Genomic DNA, 18,774 nt, shown 5'->3' on the forward strand with positions numbered 1-18,774 from the left:
AATTAATAGTGTCAAATTTATTGTCATTTCACTAATCAGTTGTCACATCGGTATCAAATAAATCAAAAACAAACAAATTATTTATTTACAATAAAAAATGTCTAAACAAAATGTTCTATTTCACCCTATTATTAGTTCTATTCAGAGAATTGCACTTTATGAGACGAAAGCGGTACGTACTCTTGTCTTTTGTAGTTGCTATATGATTGTGAAATAAACGATAACTTTATTGAAACATAAAATTGTTTTTTCTCTCAGAGATTTTATCTCATAGGATCGAATAACACTCAAACCAGATTTCGTGTGTTAAAAATTGATCGGACTGATCCTAGAGAATTAATACTGGTGGATGATAAAGTGGAATATAATAAACAAGAAATACACCAGCTGTTGAACATGATAGGCTTTGGCAATAAAGGAACTCGATCAGTTGGATTTAACAAATTGGTGTCTGCTTTTGGAATTGTCGGTAAATTTTTTATCATTATTTTTTTTTATACTACAGGCTACACTTCATAATAGAAAACTGGCACACTTGTAAATATTATAAGATTTCATTTTGGAAGGTAAGTATACTGAAATCCATTTGTAGAATGTTTTATGGTATCCTACTATCATATTTAAAATAAAAAAAAACATTACTGTTTGTGTTTATAATTGTAATTTGTAAGGACCTTGATTTAATCGAATTAATATTTTAGGATTCATCAGATTTTTGGAGGGGTACTATATCATTCTAGTGACAAAGCGTAGAAAAATTGCCTTGATTGGCCCACATTCAATTTACAAAATAGAAGATACAGCTATGATATACATTCCTAATGATACCAGTAGACCACAAGATCCAGATGAACAAAGATATGTAAAAATGTTCCTAGCAATTGATTTGTCCACTAATTTCTACTATAGCTACAGCTATGATGTAACACATACATTACAAATGAATATGGCACCACCAAGGAAGCTAGCTCCTGCTTTATTTCCTGAACCAGTCACAGCAGCAGTTTATCATTCTAATATAAACTCCAAAGCCAATGATGAGTGTACTTGTAATAAAAATGATGATGATGAAGACATATTTGAGACTTGGAAGCAACAACTGCAACAGAGGCAGGAAAAAATGGGGTATGTTCTATTTCATAAACCTCCAAAAGATTTATAAAAATAGGGAGTTCATGAGTTTACAATATTACTTCTAAATTATATTGTGGAAGGATAAATTATTATTGTAATACCCAAATTTTTCCCTACAAACCAAACTGATTATGTTTAGGATATCCTTTACAAATAGTTTATTTAATATGCTTTTTTAGTGATAATACAACAAAACTGGAGTTTGGTGTGCGTGCAGTACCTGAGTGGAGATTTGTTTGGAACAGTCATCTCTTATCTGTAGTCCATTCACAATTGCATCCAGATTGGATCCTCTACATCATACATGGTTTTATAGAACAGAGCAACTTGAATATCTTTGGAAGACCTATTTACTTAACTCTTATAGCTAGACGTAGTAACAGATATGCAGGTACCAGGTTCTTAAAGAGAGGAGCGAATATGCATGGTGATGTGGCTAATGAGGTAGAAACTGAACAGATTGTACATGATTCTATGATATCATCGTTTTCTAATGGCAGGTTTGTATATTTATAATAATATGCATGCTTTTCTGATAAAAATGCAAATGGTTGATAGCTTTTGATAGATAATAATTAATAATATGTAAAAATTCTTGAAACTTTGGACATATTATATTTTTCTTCTGCATATATGACCTCTTTCATATTCCTTAAAGTAATAAAAGAAATCAAAAATATTTTTTTGTCTGAGTAATTTGAAAACAAACATTTAAAATACTTAATTTACACTATTACTAGGATAGATATTAAAATAGTTGTTCTATATTGTAGATTCAGTTCATTTGTGCAAATGAGAGGATCAATACCAAGCTTTTGGTCACAGGACATATCAAAGATGGTGCCAAAACCGGCTATAGCTATAGACAGAAGTGATCCTTACGCACAAATACCAGCAAAGCATTTCAACAACCTTATGCAGAGATATGGTTCACCAATAATGATACTTAATTTGGTTAAAAAGAGAGAGAAAAAGAAGCATGAATCATTATTAACTGAAGTTATAAGCAATGCTGTAAAGTATCTCAACCAATTTTTACCCCCAGAACATGCCATACAGTATTTCCACTTGGATATGGCAAGGATTAATAAAGGGGCTGATGCTAAAGTACTGGACAAGTAAGTTATTCATATATGTATATTGATACTGTTTTTCAGTAAAACAACATATTGAAAACTAGTTTGATCTACCTGTAAGTGAAAATTTATGTAATGCATAATATGTATGGATCATATTTTTATTTGAAAATAATGAACATAATATTAATGTGTAATAATAATATATTATGTTTATACTTTAATAATACTTTTTTTCAGATTATCAGCAATAGCTCGTACAGTAGTGAAGCGCACAGGAATATTTCTAAGCACAAAAGGGTGTAGCGATGATATGGGCATAGAAGGTCACCAAGGAGGCCGCTTGCAGACGGGCGTAGTTCGCGTTAATTGTGTTGATTGTCTAGATAGAACTAATACTGCGCAGTTTGCGATTGGAAAGTGTGTTTTAGCGTATCAGGTAATCCAACCCCACATACTGTTTATTATATATGTCAGGTTGTATGATAATAGAAAGTAATAACTCTCGTATGTACTTTATTTATGTAACAATTGTAAAATAGTAATTAACAGAAAGGATTGTATAGAATGCTGTGTAAAATGTAAATCAAAGATGTCTTCCCGAATAACAGTGTTGCCAGGTGGCTCTGTAAATTGCACAGATTATAATGTCCAAATAGTTTGGAAAATCCAAAAGTGCACGCCTCATAATTTTTTTTTAATAATTATTTATTAATTATTATTTTTGTTTATTTAATAACAATTAAACCACATCGAATCAGACCCTGAAAAATGAAAGGGTTCTATTCCTGAGCATACTCAAGCGTAAGAGAAAAAAAAAGACTCGATTAGTAAAGTATTTCGGTCGCTATCGTGTTAACAAGAAAAAGGATCCGCACATACAGACACACGGACGTCCAAGACAGAACTTTTTTAAACTGTTTTTTAACTAGTTTAAATAACAAAAATGACATCAAAAATATCATGAATGTTAAAAATAGTGTTTCTTAATATGTGTGTGTATGTATTATCTTACAAGTGCAATGTATGATACATAAAGACATTTTAAGTTTGAAAAATCAGATGTTTTGCGCGAAGCGACAGTAGTACCCACCTCAACGCTTCGCTTATGAGGCGTGCAATTATGTTGCCAACACTGTTTTAGAAAAGTTTGTACTTTGTGTATATGGATGGATTCACAGGTATTTAAAACAACAACAGCTATCTCATTGAGATAAAGAATAGTTGGTTATTAGCAAATCGTTATAAACAATACTTAATAAAATTCCTCATGCATGAAGTTAGTGATTAAATTAGGCTATTGCACAGAGATGCTGCTTTTAACCCCTCAGTCCCCGGAATCACAGACACAATAGAAAATCTATTGTGTCGCGGCCCGATCGATTAATCCATCAGTCCTCGGAATCACAGACACAATAGAAAATCTATTGTGTCGCGCCCCGATCGGGCCTTACGGTGGTCAATGGGTTAAATACCTCTTATTTAAAACGTCTTAAACAAAATTTTTGTACAACTAATAAGATATGATTGCGTTTGTTCTAGCTCCATGCCTTGGGGCTTATAGCAGAACCAGTTATTGAATTCGATTCTGATTGTGCTAGACTTCTGGAAGGTCTATACGAAGATCATGGTGACACTTTAGCATTGCAATATGGTGGATCTCAATTAGTACATAGGTAAGTAAGGATAATATTTATTATGTATTCACATTTAACACATTCAGAAAAAACTGTTTAATTTATGGTTTGGAGTTGGTTCATTTGTGTGATAAGTAATTGCTTATTATAGTGTGGAAATAAAGAATACCATAGATTTTTGAACTGAAACTTCTTTAGGCGCGTTGAGTTTAAAATACCAAGGTCGCGTATCGGCAATACCGTCACGTCATGGAGTAAGGCGACGATTTTGGTAAGTATCTTTGAATCTTGCCAAAGAAGTTTCACTTCTGACACGTGTGCTTGTTTTGAGTTAAAAAAAATTGTACAGTATTAATAATTGAAATATTAAATAACGTTGCTCCGATAAAATTCAAACCAAATAAAAAACATGATGCCCTTTACAAAAAAAACTTTATTTTCAGGATAAAAACCTACCGTAAAACGGCACCATGGTCATCCCACGGTAACGATATTATGCAGACATTGAGTAGATATTACTCCAATACGTTCTCAGATGCTGAGAAACAGAACACAATGAATTTATTCCTAGGATTATTTGTTCCTGATCCAAGTAGACCAGCGATTTGGGTGTATCCCACAGATTACTATTTGCACCATCCTGAAACTATGGTATATATTCCTAATAGGAGGTGAGCTTTCTTTTGAATTTGTGTATTGACATACCTTAATCATAAAATATAGCTAGACTACTAACAGCCTATAAAAATTTCGTAAAAAATGTCATGTCATGGTCGCATTTTATTGTCATAAACTTCGTTGTTGAAAACATTCATTGAAATTTACAGCGTATTTCGTGACAATACTGCTCAAAGTATATTGTACTCTTTAGAAAATTCTGCTCATAGAAGCGTAGGCAGAGTTTTGCTCCAGACAATTTTTGCACGATTTTCGTGTTGTTTTTGTCTAATTGTATAATAATGTATTTTTATTCAGATCATTAACGAAATGGTGGGACGACGAAGTGGTGCGCTATTTGCCAAAGCCAAGTAATGAGATGCGCAAATTGTGCTGCGAGATCATCGGTATGCAAGGTGATACTGCATTGGAAATGGTTGATCCTTACCAGGAATACAATCGGCCGTTTGAGTACACCGTGTTTATAGAAAGCTTCGAGTTTAAGGTGAGGAAGAAAAAGGAATAAAAGTCTCGAGCATTTTTTTTTTAAATTTATGGTGTATCTAATAATTAATGTGTGATGTGATAATTTCAACAAGCGACAAGAATTTTTCGTTTTTGGGATTCGAATTACTCATAAAATTGTAATTGATATTATTAATCCATACTAATATTATAAATGCGAAAGTAACTTTGTCTGTTTGTCTGTGACTCAATCACGCCTAAACTACTAAACCAATTTGCATGAAATTTGGTATGGAGATATTTTGATACCCGAGAAAGGACATAGGCTACCTTTAATTGCGAAATATGTACCACGGGCGAAGCCGGGGCGGACCTCTAGTTATTAATAATCCTTACAACTATAAATATCATATAAAGCCTAATAGCACAAGCAAGTTTTTTTAATATTTCACTCACACCCCATTGTCTGGTTTTCAATTTTCATAAAAATAAAAATATGAATGTAAAAAACATGATATCTATTTCTGTTTTAAGATAACCTTTTCCATGTTCTTGTCGAATGTAGTATCTGTAAAAATGCATTAAGTCGATTTTTTTAAATCGTGGTCATCTAATAACCCTATACAGTATACACAATTTAAAATATAAAATAATTTCCCAGATGTGTCACACACTGCGCGACATAACACCATCGTTCGCGGAGAACTTGAGTCCGTTTGTCGTTCGCGGGAGGAACCCGTACGCGGTGAAAGGCCCCGCCTCCAAGAACCCAGTTATTAGCGGCCGATCCAGCACCGCTTCTAATAATTCCAGCGAGTTAGTTGTTTTTTATTGTCTGGCTATAAATCAGTATTAATATTTTTGTTCAATTTCAATGAAGCTTTTGTGACTGATTTCCTGTGTATAATTAAGCTATTGCATAGCTTCTATCGCGGGCCTTGAGCGCGGGGACCGAATCCAGAAATTGCGTAACGAAAAACCTCACGCTCCCCACTCCGACGGGCGCGGAGGTGTGGCTTGAAGGCATAGCATGCAATAGCTTATATATACCGCGGCAGTCCCCGAGTGCCACACGTTTCTTTTTTTTTTTAATGTACATATTGTATTTGAAAATTTTAAAGACACATTTCGAAAAGCAACCCGAAAACAACAGCTTTCAATAAGTAGGTATATGAATATCTCCTCAGCATTAAAACAAACATAGACAAATGTCAAAAATTGCCCAAAATACTGGAAATTGTAGGAATTTAATGGTTTAATCGATCTGCTTTTATTCCTCCCCTGGCAATTAATTTTTAGTAATTTATTATTGTATTTTTAGTTCAAACAGCGATTCTTCGTCAGACGATGACCTGACTAGTTCCACCATGAGCTCTCGCCAGCCGTTGTCGCCAAGTGCAGTGGTCTCGAAACCTGAAGAGGAAGTCACATACGAGCGGCCGCCATTTTTGTTTGTTAAACGAACGCTTAAACCAATAGTTAGTGAGCCAAACAAACGGGATATGTTGCTGTAAGTTAAATTTTAATTTTAAATGTTGTTATTAAGTAATAAAGACAACAGTCGTATATTAAAAGTCGTCAAAAAATTTTCGAGCCGCGTTGTATCGCTCATTAGAAAAATCTGCCTAATACACGCAGAGTTGTGTTTCGGAAAATTTATATTTTATTGTACGACTGTGAAACTATGGATTCGGATTCATTGTAAAAATATTGTGATATGATTAGATTTTAACAAGAATTATTATGTTATAGTAACTATTCATACAATAAATCTTCATCTAAGTAAATGGGTACTTTTTGACCTAAATTATTATAAATTATCATTCAACAAAATGAGTCGCTTCAAATAAGTTATGAAAAATATCTAAATTCCAAACATCTTATAATTACTATTCTTATTCACAGGTACAAGCGCTACGTGAATTTCGAGAAACGCTCCAACCCCCGCTATAAGCCTGATATACCTATCGTAATGACAGTTAACAGTGCGTTCACCATCGACAGTTCTGTTGATACCATTCCACCAACCATCACAAAGGCTTCTAAAGAAATCTATATTGACTATGTTCAACGAAGTACGGGAAAATTAACTGTGCCTCTGGAATCTTTGCAGTTGTATAAAAGTTATGTTGAATTTAGCCTTTAGGTTAAATTTATTAAATAATTATTATTTATGAAAAGATCTATGCAGGTAGCTGTAACACACGTTTATTTATTCCATTAATCGTTATTCCTTAGTAAGTACTATTAGTTAATGTAAATATTATGTTATATTAATATTATTTGAAATGTTTATTTAAATATATTAAAGGGATGATTCTGTGATTGAAATAAGTACAAGCTTGTTTGATTTTATTATCCTTTCATTCACAGTGGTGTAGTATTTAGTATAGTATTATATTATCTGTGGTTGTCCTAACTTTTATAAAATAATAGGATACTAGATGGATACTAGTAAACGTTATTGTTCCTTATCATACCTACATGTACAGTGTACACATAACTTATTTTTTAAAACTGGATGGATCTGTCTGGAACAATCATAAATAGTTTCGTAGTAATGTGTTAGGTAAAATAATATAACTTCAAAATAATATTTGATCACATATTTTGATAGTACCTCCCTTATTATATTTTTTTTTTTTAACCTAATGTGCTGCACACTCAAATTCAAAAATATTTTTATCTATCTGGAATTCTTCACTTTGCCTGCATATAACAATTTAATATAGGTACCTACATAATGTTTTTCCAAAGCTATCACATTGTTTCAAGTCACAGATTCAAGTTCTTTATAAACTCAATATACCTGTTATAATAGTTGTACAACTGCCCCTAGTCATTTTGTAAATTATTTTTAATTAAATTTGATTCACTTTTATCATAAGCATTAAAAAATTGTGAAAAAAATTAATACTCAGCATATTTTTATTATTAATTAATTTCGGTGCCATACGTCTTCTGCTCGTGTTCTGCTCATAGTCGTCTATCTGAATCCTTAGAAAAATAATCAATGGCAGTGACGTATTGACATTTGAATTTTGAAATTGATTAGTGTGACATTTGATTCAAAAATTTTATGTATCACGGATCGCAAGCGATCGCTATTGCCTGTGTTTATTTCAGTGAAGTGCGATATTATTCGGCTGCAGGGGGCGGATGGCTTTAAAACTAGACCATTAGATATTGTTTAATACATCATGGCTATGTCAAAAGGTTTTAAAGTGCTAGAGAAATCAGCACCACCGAATCCTTACAGTATAATCTTACAGCACAGAAATAAAGATACAGCTCTATTATTCGAATCGCAAGCTGTTGTTTCCCTATCTTCTCAAGAAACAGATACTTTACGAAAACAATATCACAAAATAGCAGATGCATATGGGTGTTTGGGAGTACTTCAACTAAATTCCGGCGAAAATTGTATGCTGTATCTTGTTCTTGTAACGGGATGCAGCTCAGTGGGCAAAGTGGGTGATAATGAAGTATTTAAAATAACGCAATCTCAGTTTTTACCACTATTTCATCAAACACAGGGAGAAGATAAGGTTAGTGAAGTTAGAAAATTGTTAAACTCTGGAACATTTTATTTTTCTTGGAATTCAGGTAAAACCAGTGATAATCTTTTTGATCTTACTTTGTGCGCTCAAAGAAAAGCTAAAGGAGCCAGTCCAGATAATAGATTCTTTTGGAATAGAACCTTATTCATCCATCTTATTAGATTTGGTATTGATTGTGATGACTGGCTCACTCGTGCAATGTGCGGATCTGTCGAAATTCGTACAATTTATGTCGGTCATCGCGTGGCAAGAGCAGTTTTAATTTCCCGACTCAGTTGTGAGCGAGCTGGAACTAGATTTAATGTTAGAGGTTGCAATGATGATGGCAATGTTGCAAACTTTGTTGAAACTGAGCAAGCTATTTATGTGGATGACTCTGTTTCTTCATATATACAAACAAGAGGATCTGTCCCCCTTTTTTGGGAGCAACCAGGTATACAAGTTGGTTCACACAAAGTAAAAATGTCCAGGGGGTATGATGCATCTACAAGTGCATGTGAAAGACACTTTTCTCAGTTAAAACGTAATTATGGATCTATTTTTGTTGTAAATCTGCTTGGATCAAGTATGATAGGAGGTACAGAAGGGGAAGCTAATCTCAGTAATGCATTCCAAAGGCATTTAAATGAATCTGCACATTCTGATATAGTTCAGATTATTTTTGATTATCACCAGGAAGTGAGAGCTTCTTCAATAGAATCAGCCTTGGGGAAATTTAAAAAGTTTGTTGAAAAATACTATGACAGCATCAGCATATTTAGCGCTAAAGGTGTTGATATTTATAATGTGCAAAAAGGTGTAATAAGAACTAATTGCTTGGATTGTTTAGACAGAACAAACTCCATTCAAACATTTATTGGCCTAGAGATGCTTGCAATACAGTTAATGTTACTTCAATGCATTGATAAAAAACAAAATGTTAATAGATTTGAGGAAGTTTTCAAACAAATGTGGATTAATAATGGCAACGAGATTTCCAAAATATATGCTGGTACCGGAGCCATTCAGGGTGGTTCTAAATTAATAGATGGAGCGAGATCTGCTGCTAGAACAATCCAAAATAACTTACTGGATAACTCAAAACAAGAAGCAATAGATATATTATTGTTAGGTTCAACATTGAATTCAGAACTTGCCGATCGTACCAGGATACTATTGCCTTCGAATATTTTACATACATCTACAGCAGTCCTGCGAGAGATGTGTCGCAGAGCAAATGAGTTTACCCAACCGAGTAGTATCCGTATTACAATTGGCACTTACAATGTTAATGGTGGAAAACATTTTAGAAGTCTAGCTTACAAAGATGTATCATTAGCGGATTGGTTGTTGGATTGTCCAAATTCTTCACTAGTAAATACTGTGAACCTTAAAGATCATCCTTCTGATATATTTGCAATAGGCTTTCAAGAAATTGTTGATTTAAATGCCAGCAATATAATGGCAGCAAGTTCTGATAATGCAAAAGCATGGAGTGAAGAACTAGAAAAGGTACTGTGTCGAGATGCATCTTACACTTTGCTCTCGAGCCATCAATTGGTTGGAGTTTGTTTATTTGTTTTTGCTAGAAAAGATCTAATACCCCACATAAGGGATGTTGCATTAGATTCAGTTAAAACAGGACTTGGTGGAGCCACTGGCAATAAGGGAGCAGTAGCTATTCGCTTAGTTATTTATGGTACATCACTTTGCTTCGTTTGTGCTCATTTTGCTGCTGGACAATCTCAAGTAAGTGAGCGCAATGCAGATTATACAGAAATCACTCGAAAAGTTGCATTTCCCATGGGTCGATCTTTGTATTCCCATGACTTTGTATTTTGGTGTGGTGATTTTAATTATCGCATTGACCTAGATAAAGAAGAAACAAGATTATTGGCAGCACAAAATAATTTACAAAGGCTTCTAGAACAGGACCAACTAACTCGTCAAAAATCGCAAGGTTTAGTTTTCAAAAATTGTTTTGAAGGGGAAATTACTTTCCTTCCCACATACAAATATGATTTGTTTAGTGACGATTATGACACGAGTGAAAAATGTCGTGCGCCAGCTTGGACGGATCGTGTTTTATGGAGAAGTAAAAAGCATACTATTGACCCTGAAACAACATCACAACTAGGCGCCGGTAAATTACTTCACTATGGTAGAGCTGAACTGAAACAGAGTGACCATCGTCCAGTAATAGCAATTTTGGAAATAGAGGTATTACAAGTCAGTTATACAAAATGTATGGAAGTATTTTACGAAGTTGTTCAAGATCTTGGACCTCCCGATGCTAGCATTATTGTGCAACCAGTCGAAGATATTGATAGTGATGATACCATTTTTGATGATAACTTAATGGCGATAATATTACAAGAATTAGCCACATTTGGCGAAGTTACTTTAGTGCGTTTTATTGATGATCATACACTCAGTATTACTTTCAGAGATGGACAAAATGCACTAGCCGCAGCTCAAAAAGGCACCATATCATCATCTGTAATACCCTTGCGCGTTTCGCTGAAATCGCCAAATTGGATAGAAATTGTGAGATCTGAAGTGGGATTGTGTACTAACAATACAATCCCCTTATTTGGGGAAGTTCCTGCTGAGCGACCCCTACGTTCGGCACCTCCCACGCCTCGACGACAGCAACCTAGTAGGCCTCCTGCACCTTCTCCAACGCCGCTTATTCCATCTCGCGCGCCGGCAGCTTGCCCTGCGAGACCACCCCGACCGGCTCCAATAACACCTGAGCCTCTTGTGTCTCAAGGTTCGTTAAGCTCTCCTCCGGCGGAAATGATGCCTCCTCCTTCGTGCGCTCCGCCCCCGCCGCCGCCCTCCAGCAACACTCCCCCTCCGACGGGCCCGCCGCCGCCTGTACCTGCACGCCAAGGCGCTCCACCACCTTTGCCTGCGCGTCCACGACCAGTTAGCTAAACTACATTGCCAAAAGATATATGCTTAAAACGCAAAGAACGCGATATCGTCATTTAAATATCCGTTGACTTATATTTATTTCGTTATTAATTGGTGTATTATGTATTGGCTGTGATGTTTATTGCATAATATGAAATTATAGCAAATGTATACATCGAAAGTTTCTTATATGTATAAGTATTATATTTGTTCCTACTTTTGGTTCTTGATGTTTTTCTATTCGGTTTTTCAGTTATTTTGTGGTTGAGTAATCCATAGTTTTCCAGAATACTTTTAAATTATTTTAAATAGATGCCTTGAGATTTTTTTAATATTTTATGATTTTATCCATTATTAGATTATTTATATAAGTAATTTGTATCTAATTGATAATTGATAATAAACCTTTTTTGGTTTGTAAAGAAATTCACATTCCTTGTGTGAATTAAAATTATTATTTTGTACCTTTTTATATCAGCAATGAGCAATATACGCATTTATGTTACGCGAGTTTTATGTTTAAAGGATCTTATCCTTGATCTCCTTTTTTATTTTTGTTTTATTTAGTTCCTACTTTTATATTATTTTTATAAAAATTTACTGTCTGTCAATTTTTTTAAGTACTTATAGTTTGTGCTTATCGCGAGAACAGTAACAATTTATCTTTAAGAAGTAATCATAGTATTAAGAATCAATAACAACATAAAATATGAAATTGGGATGTTAAATGCAATACGAACAAAACTATTTATGTTATTTATAAAAATTAGGATTGTTTAAATGTAGGTAGTTGTAGAAGCTTTTGATATATTATTATGTAGATTATAGTGATTATAATAATATCATAATTATTATATATACGTATATAATATAAAATAGCAAACCTGCTATGCTGATGTAGAGTCACTGGCTAATCGTATTTGTAGAGAAGCTATACATATATTACGTAGTTGAAAATACACAGAACGATTGTTAACAATTTATTACATTTGGACCTATGTACTACATGCATGTACGTAACGTTTATTCCTATTGTTAAAAAATATCTACCGTTTTCCGATATATTCATTTATAAAATCATTAAACTTTTAAAAATAAATGATATTTAATATTGTTATTGTTATACATAAGCTAATTCATGTATGCATTTATTAGAAATGTTTTACGAGCATTTATCGTTCGAATGTTGATTCAGATATTTATGCGTGTGCACATAATTCACTTTACACTACGTAGTTTTATTTTTTTGTGTTAATGTTAATTAATTCATAGACGACATGACCAATGTTATATACTTAACTAAAATTAATACAATTTCTTAATGTATCCTAAATTAAAACACTGTTTATTCGTTTCGATTGAAAAGAAGATGTTTCATTTCGATTGATTCAACAAAGGTTTACATATAAAGTTCAACTTATAAAGTTTTAAATAGCCCGCCTAACAAAATATAAGTACATATAGTGCAATTTAGATATTACCTTATTTTTATCTTCTACATTTTGACTAATAAACACTGGCTTATCTTTCTTGAAATATCTCCTTTTTATCTCATAAGAACTAGAATTGCTATAGATCTCCCATACGATAAACAAATATAAAAATATTATAAGGAACGACCATACCAAATAAAAACACGAAGTAAATTATGCGTTCTTTTAGTCATTTTATTTTGCAGTTATTTTTTTATTGGTTTTGTTACTTACTGGAAAAACTAATTTTATTATGGCACAATCCTATTAAAATAAAGTAGTTAGGCTCATTATGCCAGCATACAAATTCCAGTTAAATGTTATATTTTTGAAACGTGCGTTGAGGGTAATAATAATTTCAAGGTCGCGTTATGGCAATACCGTCACGTCATGGAGTATGGCGACGATTTTTGTATGTTTTAATTGAATCTTGTTAAAAAAAGTTTCATTTCTGACACGTGTACTCGGCACACGAGTTTTATTTATCTGAGTTTCGATCGTGGGAGATCTATAGAGGCATCTGCCATACATGGTGTATTTGAATAAAGTAATAATAATTATGACCGTTGGATTTATTAAATTATAAATAAACATCTGAGATTCTTGTTGTAGTAGAGATATTTTTAAGTTTATAACTTTGGTTGAGGTAATATTACAAAGCCAGAATATTCATTTATAGATCACCTAAACACAAACACGCAACTAGCTCTTTGTACAAAGAAAAACCAACTAAGTTAAAATTTTATAAAAACTACCGTAGAATATTGAAATAATGCATCTTCATAAAAACAGTGAAAGCATAAGTAGTTGAAATGGCTTAAAAAATCTTTAGAAATAGTAAGTTATTGTTTTTTGGTAAATTTAATTTAATTAAATACCTTCCTACGTATTAATAACGCTATGTTCGTTACGGTCAGTGTGTTATAATAAACAGATATTGCAATGGTGACATCTTTGTTTCATTATTATGTCCCCAAGTAGGTATTTATGTATACAGTGCCGGCTGTGGAGTGTGGACAAGCCACATTTTGTGAGGCCCTCTGGTGGTGAAAGGCATACTTATTAAAAAAAATCTTTTTATAAAAAAAAATCCTAAGTTTTTTGAAAATGATATGAAGGCTATGATCAAGAGTCATTTGAATAAGGGTCAACCCTGAATGCGGGTTACGGCCGGCGCTGCACAAGTAGCTTACTAGTTTCTCCCCTACCTTTCAGTGACAGTCCTATAAAAATCGATTCAGCTGTTCCAGATCAACGTTAACGCAGATTTAAACAATTTTTTATTTCAGTACCTATCTAGTTATTTACAAAGTCTTTACAAAGCCTGAGAAATCAGAATTAGTAATTAGTATACATATTATTTATGTTTAAAGTTGAAACTGTAATTTTAAATGTTTAAAATTACTGCTATTTAATTTTTGTTTCATTCAATTGTGTTGTGTTAGTTGAATTATACCTAATACCCTGGTATAAGTACCCTTTTTTTATTTACCTTTATCTGCTATATAAACTACCTATTTATTATTTGGGAACCTCAAAAATGTACTTGATAATTAATATTCTGCATATTTGATATTATAACTGGCCTTTGTTCAATCATACTGTACTATGAGCCAAAAAATTAATTTAATGGTAAAGTATTTTATTTACATTTTTAGGGATTTTTCCTTAAAAAATGGTATAAAAAAAACAACATTTTTTCTTTAATATTTATACTGATCCTTGTTACATAAATTATACAGAATTAACTACGTTTAGCACATGCAAGTGCATTTGAATAATTTACTTATTCTGTGGTACAGCGTGGATATAGACTGTGTGTCCAACTCCAATGATTCCAGCAACACACAAGAGCAGAGTCAAACGGTACAAGACACCATCGAAGGGACCTCCCTTCAAGAAGACTGGAGTTTCATCCTCTTTCTGTAAATAAAGTTTATTTATTATAGCATATATTATATTATATTATACTATGGTTGGAAGAATTTAAAAGTATTTTTTAACGTTTTTTATTAATTTAAGGGTTGATTTTTCATCAATCCTTTGAATTCATTGAATAATGTGTTACACAACTATTTAAAATAATGTTCTATTGCCCAGAAAAATCATGCCAAAATGCCATATATTTTTATTTGTCATCAAAGTTAAGGTATAAAATTTAATAAACTTATTTAACGCTACATCAAAATAAATACATAACATATTTTTCAAATAAAATAATATATGTTTTTTCTAAGGTTTTTTTCCATTTATCCGTTTGCATCTGGTAATCTTTTTCCAAATTTAAAATTGAATTTTTAACAATTGAATGAATTTGAGGATAACAGAAGGAGGATATAATAAATTAGTTAAGTATTTAGTCATCATTTTGGCATTGAGTCAATATTTTTCAACATTTTAATGTGTTGATTGTATATTATGATCATATTAACATGTAAGGTAATAAATAAATGATAAGTTGATGTGAATTGATAAGTACTATTTCATACTGATAACCTAATTAGATTTTGACAAGTATTCTATTATTTTTACCTGGAAGCGTTGTTGACGTTCACGGATTTTGGGAGACAGGGGGGAGTAGGCTTCGTTGGTACCAGGGATCATCCGTCTTGGAGCAGTCGAGCAAGATTCGGAGACAGTCGACATCTGTGCAGTGTTGTACTGGATTGCTGGTGGGTCCACTCGTTGCAAAGCAATGGGAGCCTGCAATATAGGAACATTATCACCTTGTACGCAACATAGTCGGGTTAGATAAAAACGTTTTACTTACCACTGGGAAAAGTGGCGCCTGGAGGTTGGAGGCAGCTACGAGCCTGCCGGTAACTTTGTTCAGTTGATGATACATGTTTGGATAATCACAGTACAACTTAAATTCTGTATTTCAGCGGAGTGGACCTGTTACGAAACAAGTACCTAATCGTAAATCGAATATAGAATATAGATACCGTTCAGAAATATGTTACATTGACAGTAAGGTTCTCTGACTTGAATAAAATATAAAAAATAGTATTACATGTAGTTTTAAAATTCTATTTAGTCTAACTAATTTTAAAGTTTCAGTAACGTATTATTGTGAATTTATACATGAAATTTTATGCTCGTTTTTGTTATCAAGGAGTTGAAAAAAATAATTTTCGAACGAAACATTGATCCGTGTGTGACCAGTGTCAATTTTTTTTGCCTCTGATAGGTAATCGACTACAAAACTGATACTACAAATTTTAAAGCGTAATGTATTATCCTTGTATTATCATGTATTGTGGTTAAGAATGTTTATTTCTACCTGCTTTTAAAACTATTCGAACTGGATAAATATTTGTATTTCTCTAAATCTCTAAGCTTCGTTAATCGTTTCGTATTAATTTAAGAATATTCAAATTTATTTGCACTGATAGGAAGATTAAAGTTAATTAAAATAATATTAGTAACAGTCTTATTTTGGCTGTACTGTGTCTGTTTGTATAAAATATATGTACCATAGACAAAAGGTAAATATAAAAAATATCATCTGGTCACACTGCCGCCATCTTTGACCGTCCTTTCGTGCCAGTTTGACAGTTCAACGAGCACATTTTACTGAGGTTAGTAATGAATTAAATTAATTTTTATTGATAATATCAAGCAATATAAAAAATAATTACGTTTTTTCTTAATTAGATTTCTATTGTAATTAAACGTGCCATAAAAATACGTTTGAGTAAAGTTCCAAATTCAAAATAGCGTGGCATGTCATAGACAGACCATCATACTTCATTTGTTTTTCTTTCTCAAATCTCAATTCATTCCGTTGATATATTTCAAAATTGTACGAGTGTTGAAGTAAAGCAAGCTTTTTCTTTTTAGTTGAAAAAATGCAGATCTTCGTCAAAACCCTAACGGGTAAGACCATCACCCTTGAGGTGGAGGCTTCTGACACCATCGAAAATGTTAAGGCGAAAATTCAAGACAAGGAGGGAATCCCTCCTGACCAACAGCGTTTGATCTTCGCTGGTAAACAGCTGGAGGATGGCCGTACTCTGTCAGACTACAACATTCAGAAGGAATCTACACTTCACTTGGTGCTAAGGCTTCGTGGAGGTTAGTATATCAGTAACTTTTGTTTTTAAATTGCATTGAGTTTTTTTTAAATTCATCTCTCGAGACATCAAATTCTAATATATAGCATAAATGAAGATCAGTAATGTTCAAAACCATATAACAATTATTATAAACTCTATCTTTCTTATAGGTACCATTGAGCCTTCTCTTCGTATCTTGGCCATGAAGTATAACTGCGACAAGATGATCTGCCGCAAATGCTATGCTAGACTTCATCCCCGTGCCACCAACTGCCGTAAGAAAAAGTGTGGACACACTAACAACCTCCGCCCCAAGAAGAAGATCAAGGATTAAATCTATCTCCTATATTTTTATAAAAAGTCTGGTTTATGATTTAAATTAAAAAGTGAAAAATTTTATGTATATTTTTTATTTGATATCTCCAGATTGTTCCAATGCTCAAAATTATATCTGAGCTTCTGAGGTTGGTTGATTTAGACTCATGAGATAATATAAACAACTAGCTGCGCTCTACAGTTTCACCCGTGTGGCTCCGCTGCTGTTGGTCTTAGCGTGATGATATATCCCTAGATTATATCCTATAGCCTTCCTCGATGAATCGGCTATCTAACACCAAATAATTTTTCAAATCGGGAGAGTAGAGTGAGATAAATAAATAAAATAAAATAAACTCTTCAGCTATAAATATTTGTATAGATTAGGTTATAGGTAGGTACTTTTAAGCTACTTGTCTCAAGTGCCAGATAAGCTACTAGCAGGGCCTGTCACTCCGCGTGTAGATATAAAGCAGCCATTGTGCAAGGGCCAATCTAGTAAGCTGCCGCAAGCGAAAAAAGACGCGGGCGCGATATTTGTTCGACTACGATCAACTTTCTCGATAATTATTATTGCAAGATGGACACAAAAGTAAAAAAAGCAAAAAGATACTGTGCAGTATTAAATACGGACCGTGATGAAAATTTAACTTTTTTTTTGGTTGCCTAAAGACGCTGACAGGTAAAATCTACTTTGATTGGATTAGGTACAGTTTCTATTTGAATTTGACCCTGAAGACGAAATTTGAAATTATTTACCTGCATATTAAACAAAGATGACGTCATCTTTAAAGACTCAAAGAAAGAAATCAAGAAATATGTAAGAGTTAGGCATCTATCATAAAGATCTATTATCGATATAAATATTTTTTAATTTCTATTCCGCCCTACCCATACCCAAACTTTGATCAAAATCGGTTAAGAAACAACCACGAATAGATAGAATTTCCTGCCTACCCCCTAAATGAGGTGACGTGATTTTATACCCAAGTGTTATTCTGAGTCTTCAGCTTTCTACATACAAAATTACATCGTAATGGGTTCAGTAGTATTTGTGTGAAAAAATAACAAACATCCATACATACACACAAACTTTCGTCTTTATAATATTAGCATTTAGCAGGATTATTTCAAAAATATATGTAAAGTAATAAATTAATTTATTAGTGAAGTAACAATGATACAATTTTTATGTTTCGTCCGAAATAAAAACAATTCCAGATATTTTTACACATACATAGTTACATAACATCTATACTTATATTATTATTTTATCTATTTAAGTACTTAGGTATAAATAATAAACAAAATGTGTTTTATTTTATTACTTACTTCATAATAATCGTATAGAATATACAATTATGCAGCTAGCTCGCGTGTGAGCTCGTAGTGACGCGCTTTAGGGTTGGCACATTCTATGATTCTATCGTCTATCAAAAATATTCATTATTATATTATTCATGGAGGCGGAGTGTCCGTTCTGCGTTAGCTACTAAGTATTA

At 32.9% G+C, this 18,774-nt stretch overlaps 4 protein-coding genes across 4 annotated transcripts; 3 read left to right on the forward strand and 1 right to left on the reverse strand.

Annotated features, from left to right (window-relative positions):
- FIG4 (polyphosphoinositide phosphatase FIG4) lies at positions 1-7,375 on the forward strand. The gene is made up of 12 exons (XM_090120455.1): positions 1-172; positions 259-469; positions 702-1,125; positions 1,314-1,634; positions 1,908-2,252; positions 2,451-2,649; positions 3,753-3,886; positions 4,291-4,518; positions 4,823-5,009; positions 5,631-5,785; positions 6,291-6,479; positions 6,875-7,375. The coding sequence occupies exons 1-12, from the start codon at positions 98-100 to the stop codon at positions 7,113-7,115; spliced, it is 2,709 nt and encodes a 902-aa protein (XP_089976581.1). The 5' UTR covers positions 1-97; the 3' UTR covers positions 7,116-7,375.
- A 661-nt stretch (positions 7,376-8,036) lies between these two features.
- On the forward strand, positions 8,037-11,767 carry Synj (synaptojanin). Its single transcript, XM_090120453.1, has one exon. The coding sequence runs from the start codon at positions 8,170-8,172 to the stop codon at positions 11,446-11,448; it is 3,279 nt and encodes a 1,092-aa protein (XP_089976579.1). The 5' UTR covers positions 8,037-8,169; the 3' UTR covers positions 11,449-11,767.
- Positions 11,768-14,588: 2,821 nt separating this feature from the next.
- On the reverse strand, positions 14,589-15,831 carry LOC149908871 (cytochrome c oxidase subunit 7A2-like, mitochondrial). The gene is made up of 3 exons (XM_090101580.1): positions 15,670-15,831; positions 15,432-15,602; positions 14,589-14,822 (listed from the first exon to the last, which is right to left on the reverse strand). The coding sequence occupies exons 1-3, from the start codon at positions 15,742-15,744 to the stop codon at positions 14,682-14,684; spliced, it is 387 nt and encodes a 128-aa protein (XP_089957706.1). The 5' UTR covers positions 15,745-15,831; the 3' UTR covers positions 14,589-14,681.
- A 562-nt stretch (positions 15,832-16,393) lies between these two features.
- RpL40 (ribosomal protein L40) lies at positions 16,394-17,354 on the forward strand. Its single transcript, XM_090120454.1, has 3 exons — positions 16,394-16,480; positions 16,743-16,976; positions 17,128-17,354. Exons 2-3 carry the CDS (start codon positions 16,751-16,753, stop codon positions 17,289-17,291), a joined length of 390 nt encoding a protein of 129 aa, XP_089976580.1. The 5' UTR covers positions 16,394-16,480; positions 16,743-16,750; the 3' UTR covers positions 17,292-17,354.
- Positions 17,355-18,774: the final 1,420 nt, after the last annotated feature.

This window comes from Colias eurytheme, chromosome 4 (genome assembly GCF_061535395.1).
Source record: "Colias eurytheme isolate Ceu_HAF_F1 chromosome 4, ilColEury1 Martin Lab GWU primary, whole genome shotgun sequence".
Classification (NCBI taxonomy): domain Eukaryota; kingdom Metazoa; phylum Arthropoda; class Insecta; order Lepidoptera; family Pieridae; genus Colias; species Colias eurytheme.

Bases quoted from the DNA above. Each gene is read 5' to 3' on its own strand.
- FIG4 (XM_090120455.1), top strand. From the start codon at position 98: ATGTCTAAACAAAATGTTCTATTTCACCCTATTATTAGTTCTATTCAG. The intron at 173-258 runs GTACGTACTCTT...TTTTTCTCTCAG, and splicing joins CACTTTATGAGACGAAAGCG to AGATTTTATCTCATAGGATC. The intron at 2,650-3,752 runs GTAATCCAACCC...CGTTTGTTCTAG, and splicing joins AGTGTGTTTTAGCGTATCAG to CTCCATGCCTTGGGGCTTAT.
- Synj (XM_090120453.1), top strand. From the start codon at position 8,170: ATGGCTATGTCAAAAGGTTTTAAAGTGCTAGAGAAATCAGCACCACCG.
- LOC149908871 (XM_090101580.1), bottom strand. From the start codon at position 15,744: ATGTATCATCAACTGAACAAAGTTACCGGCAGGCTCGTAGCTGCCTCC. The intron at 15,603-15,669 runs GTAAGTAAAACG...CCTATATTGCAG, and splicing joins AGGCGCCACTTTTCCCAGTG to GCTCCCATTGCTTTGCAACG. The intron at 14,823-15,431 runs GTAAAAATAATA...CTTTATTTACAG, and splicing joins AACGTCAACAACGCTTCCAG to AAAGAGGATGAAACTCCAGT.
- RpL40 (XM_090120454.1), top strand. From the start codon at position 16,751: ATGCAGATCTTCGTCAAAACCCTAACGGGTAAGACCATCACCCTTGAG. The intron at 16,977-17,127 runs GTTAGTATATCA...TCTTTCTTATAG, and splicing joins GGTGCTAAGGCTTCGTGGAG to GTACCATTGAGCCTTCTCTT.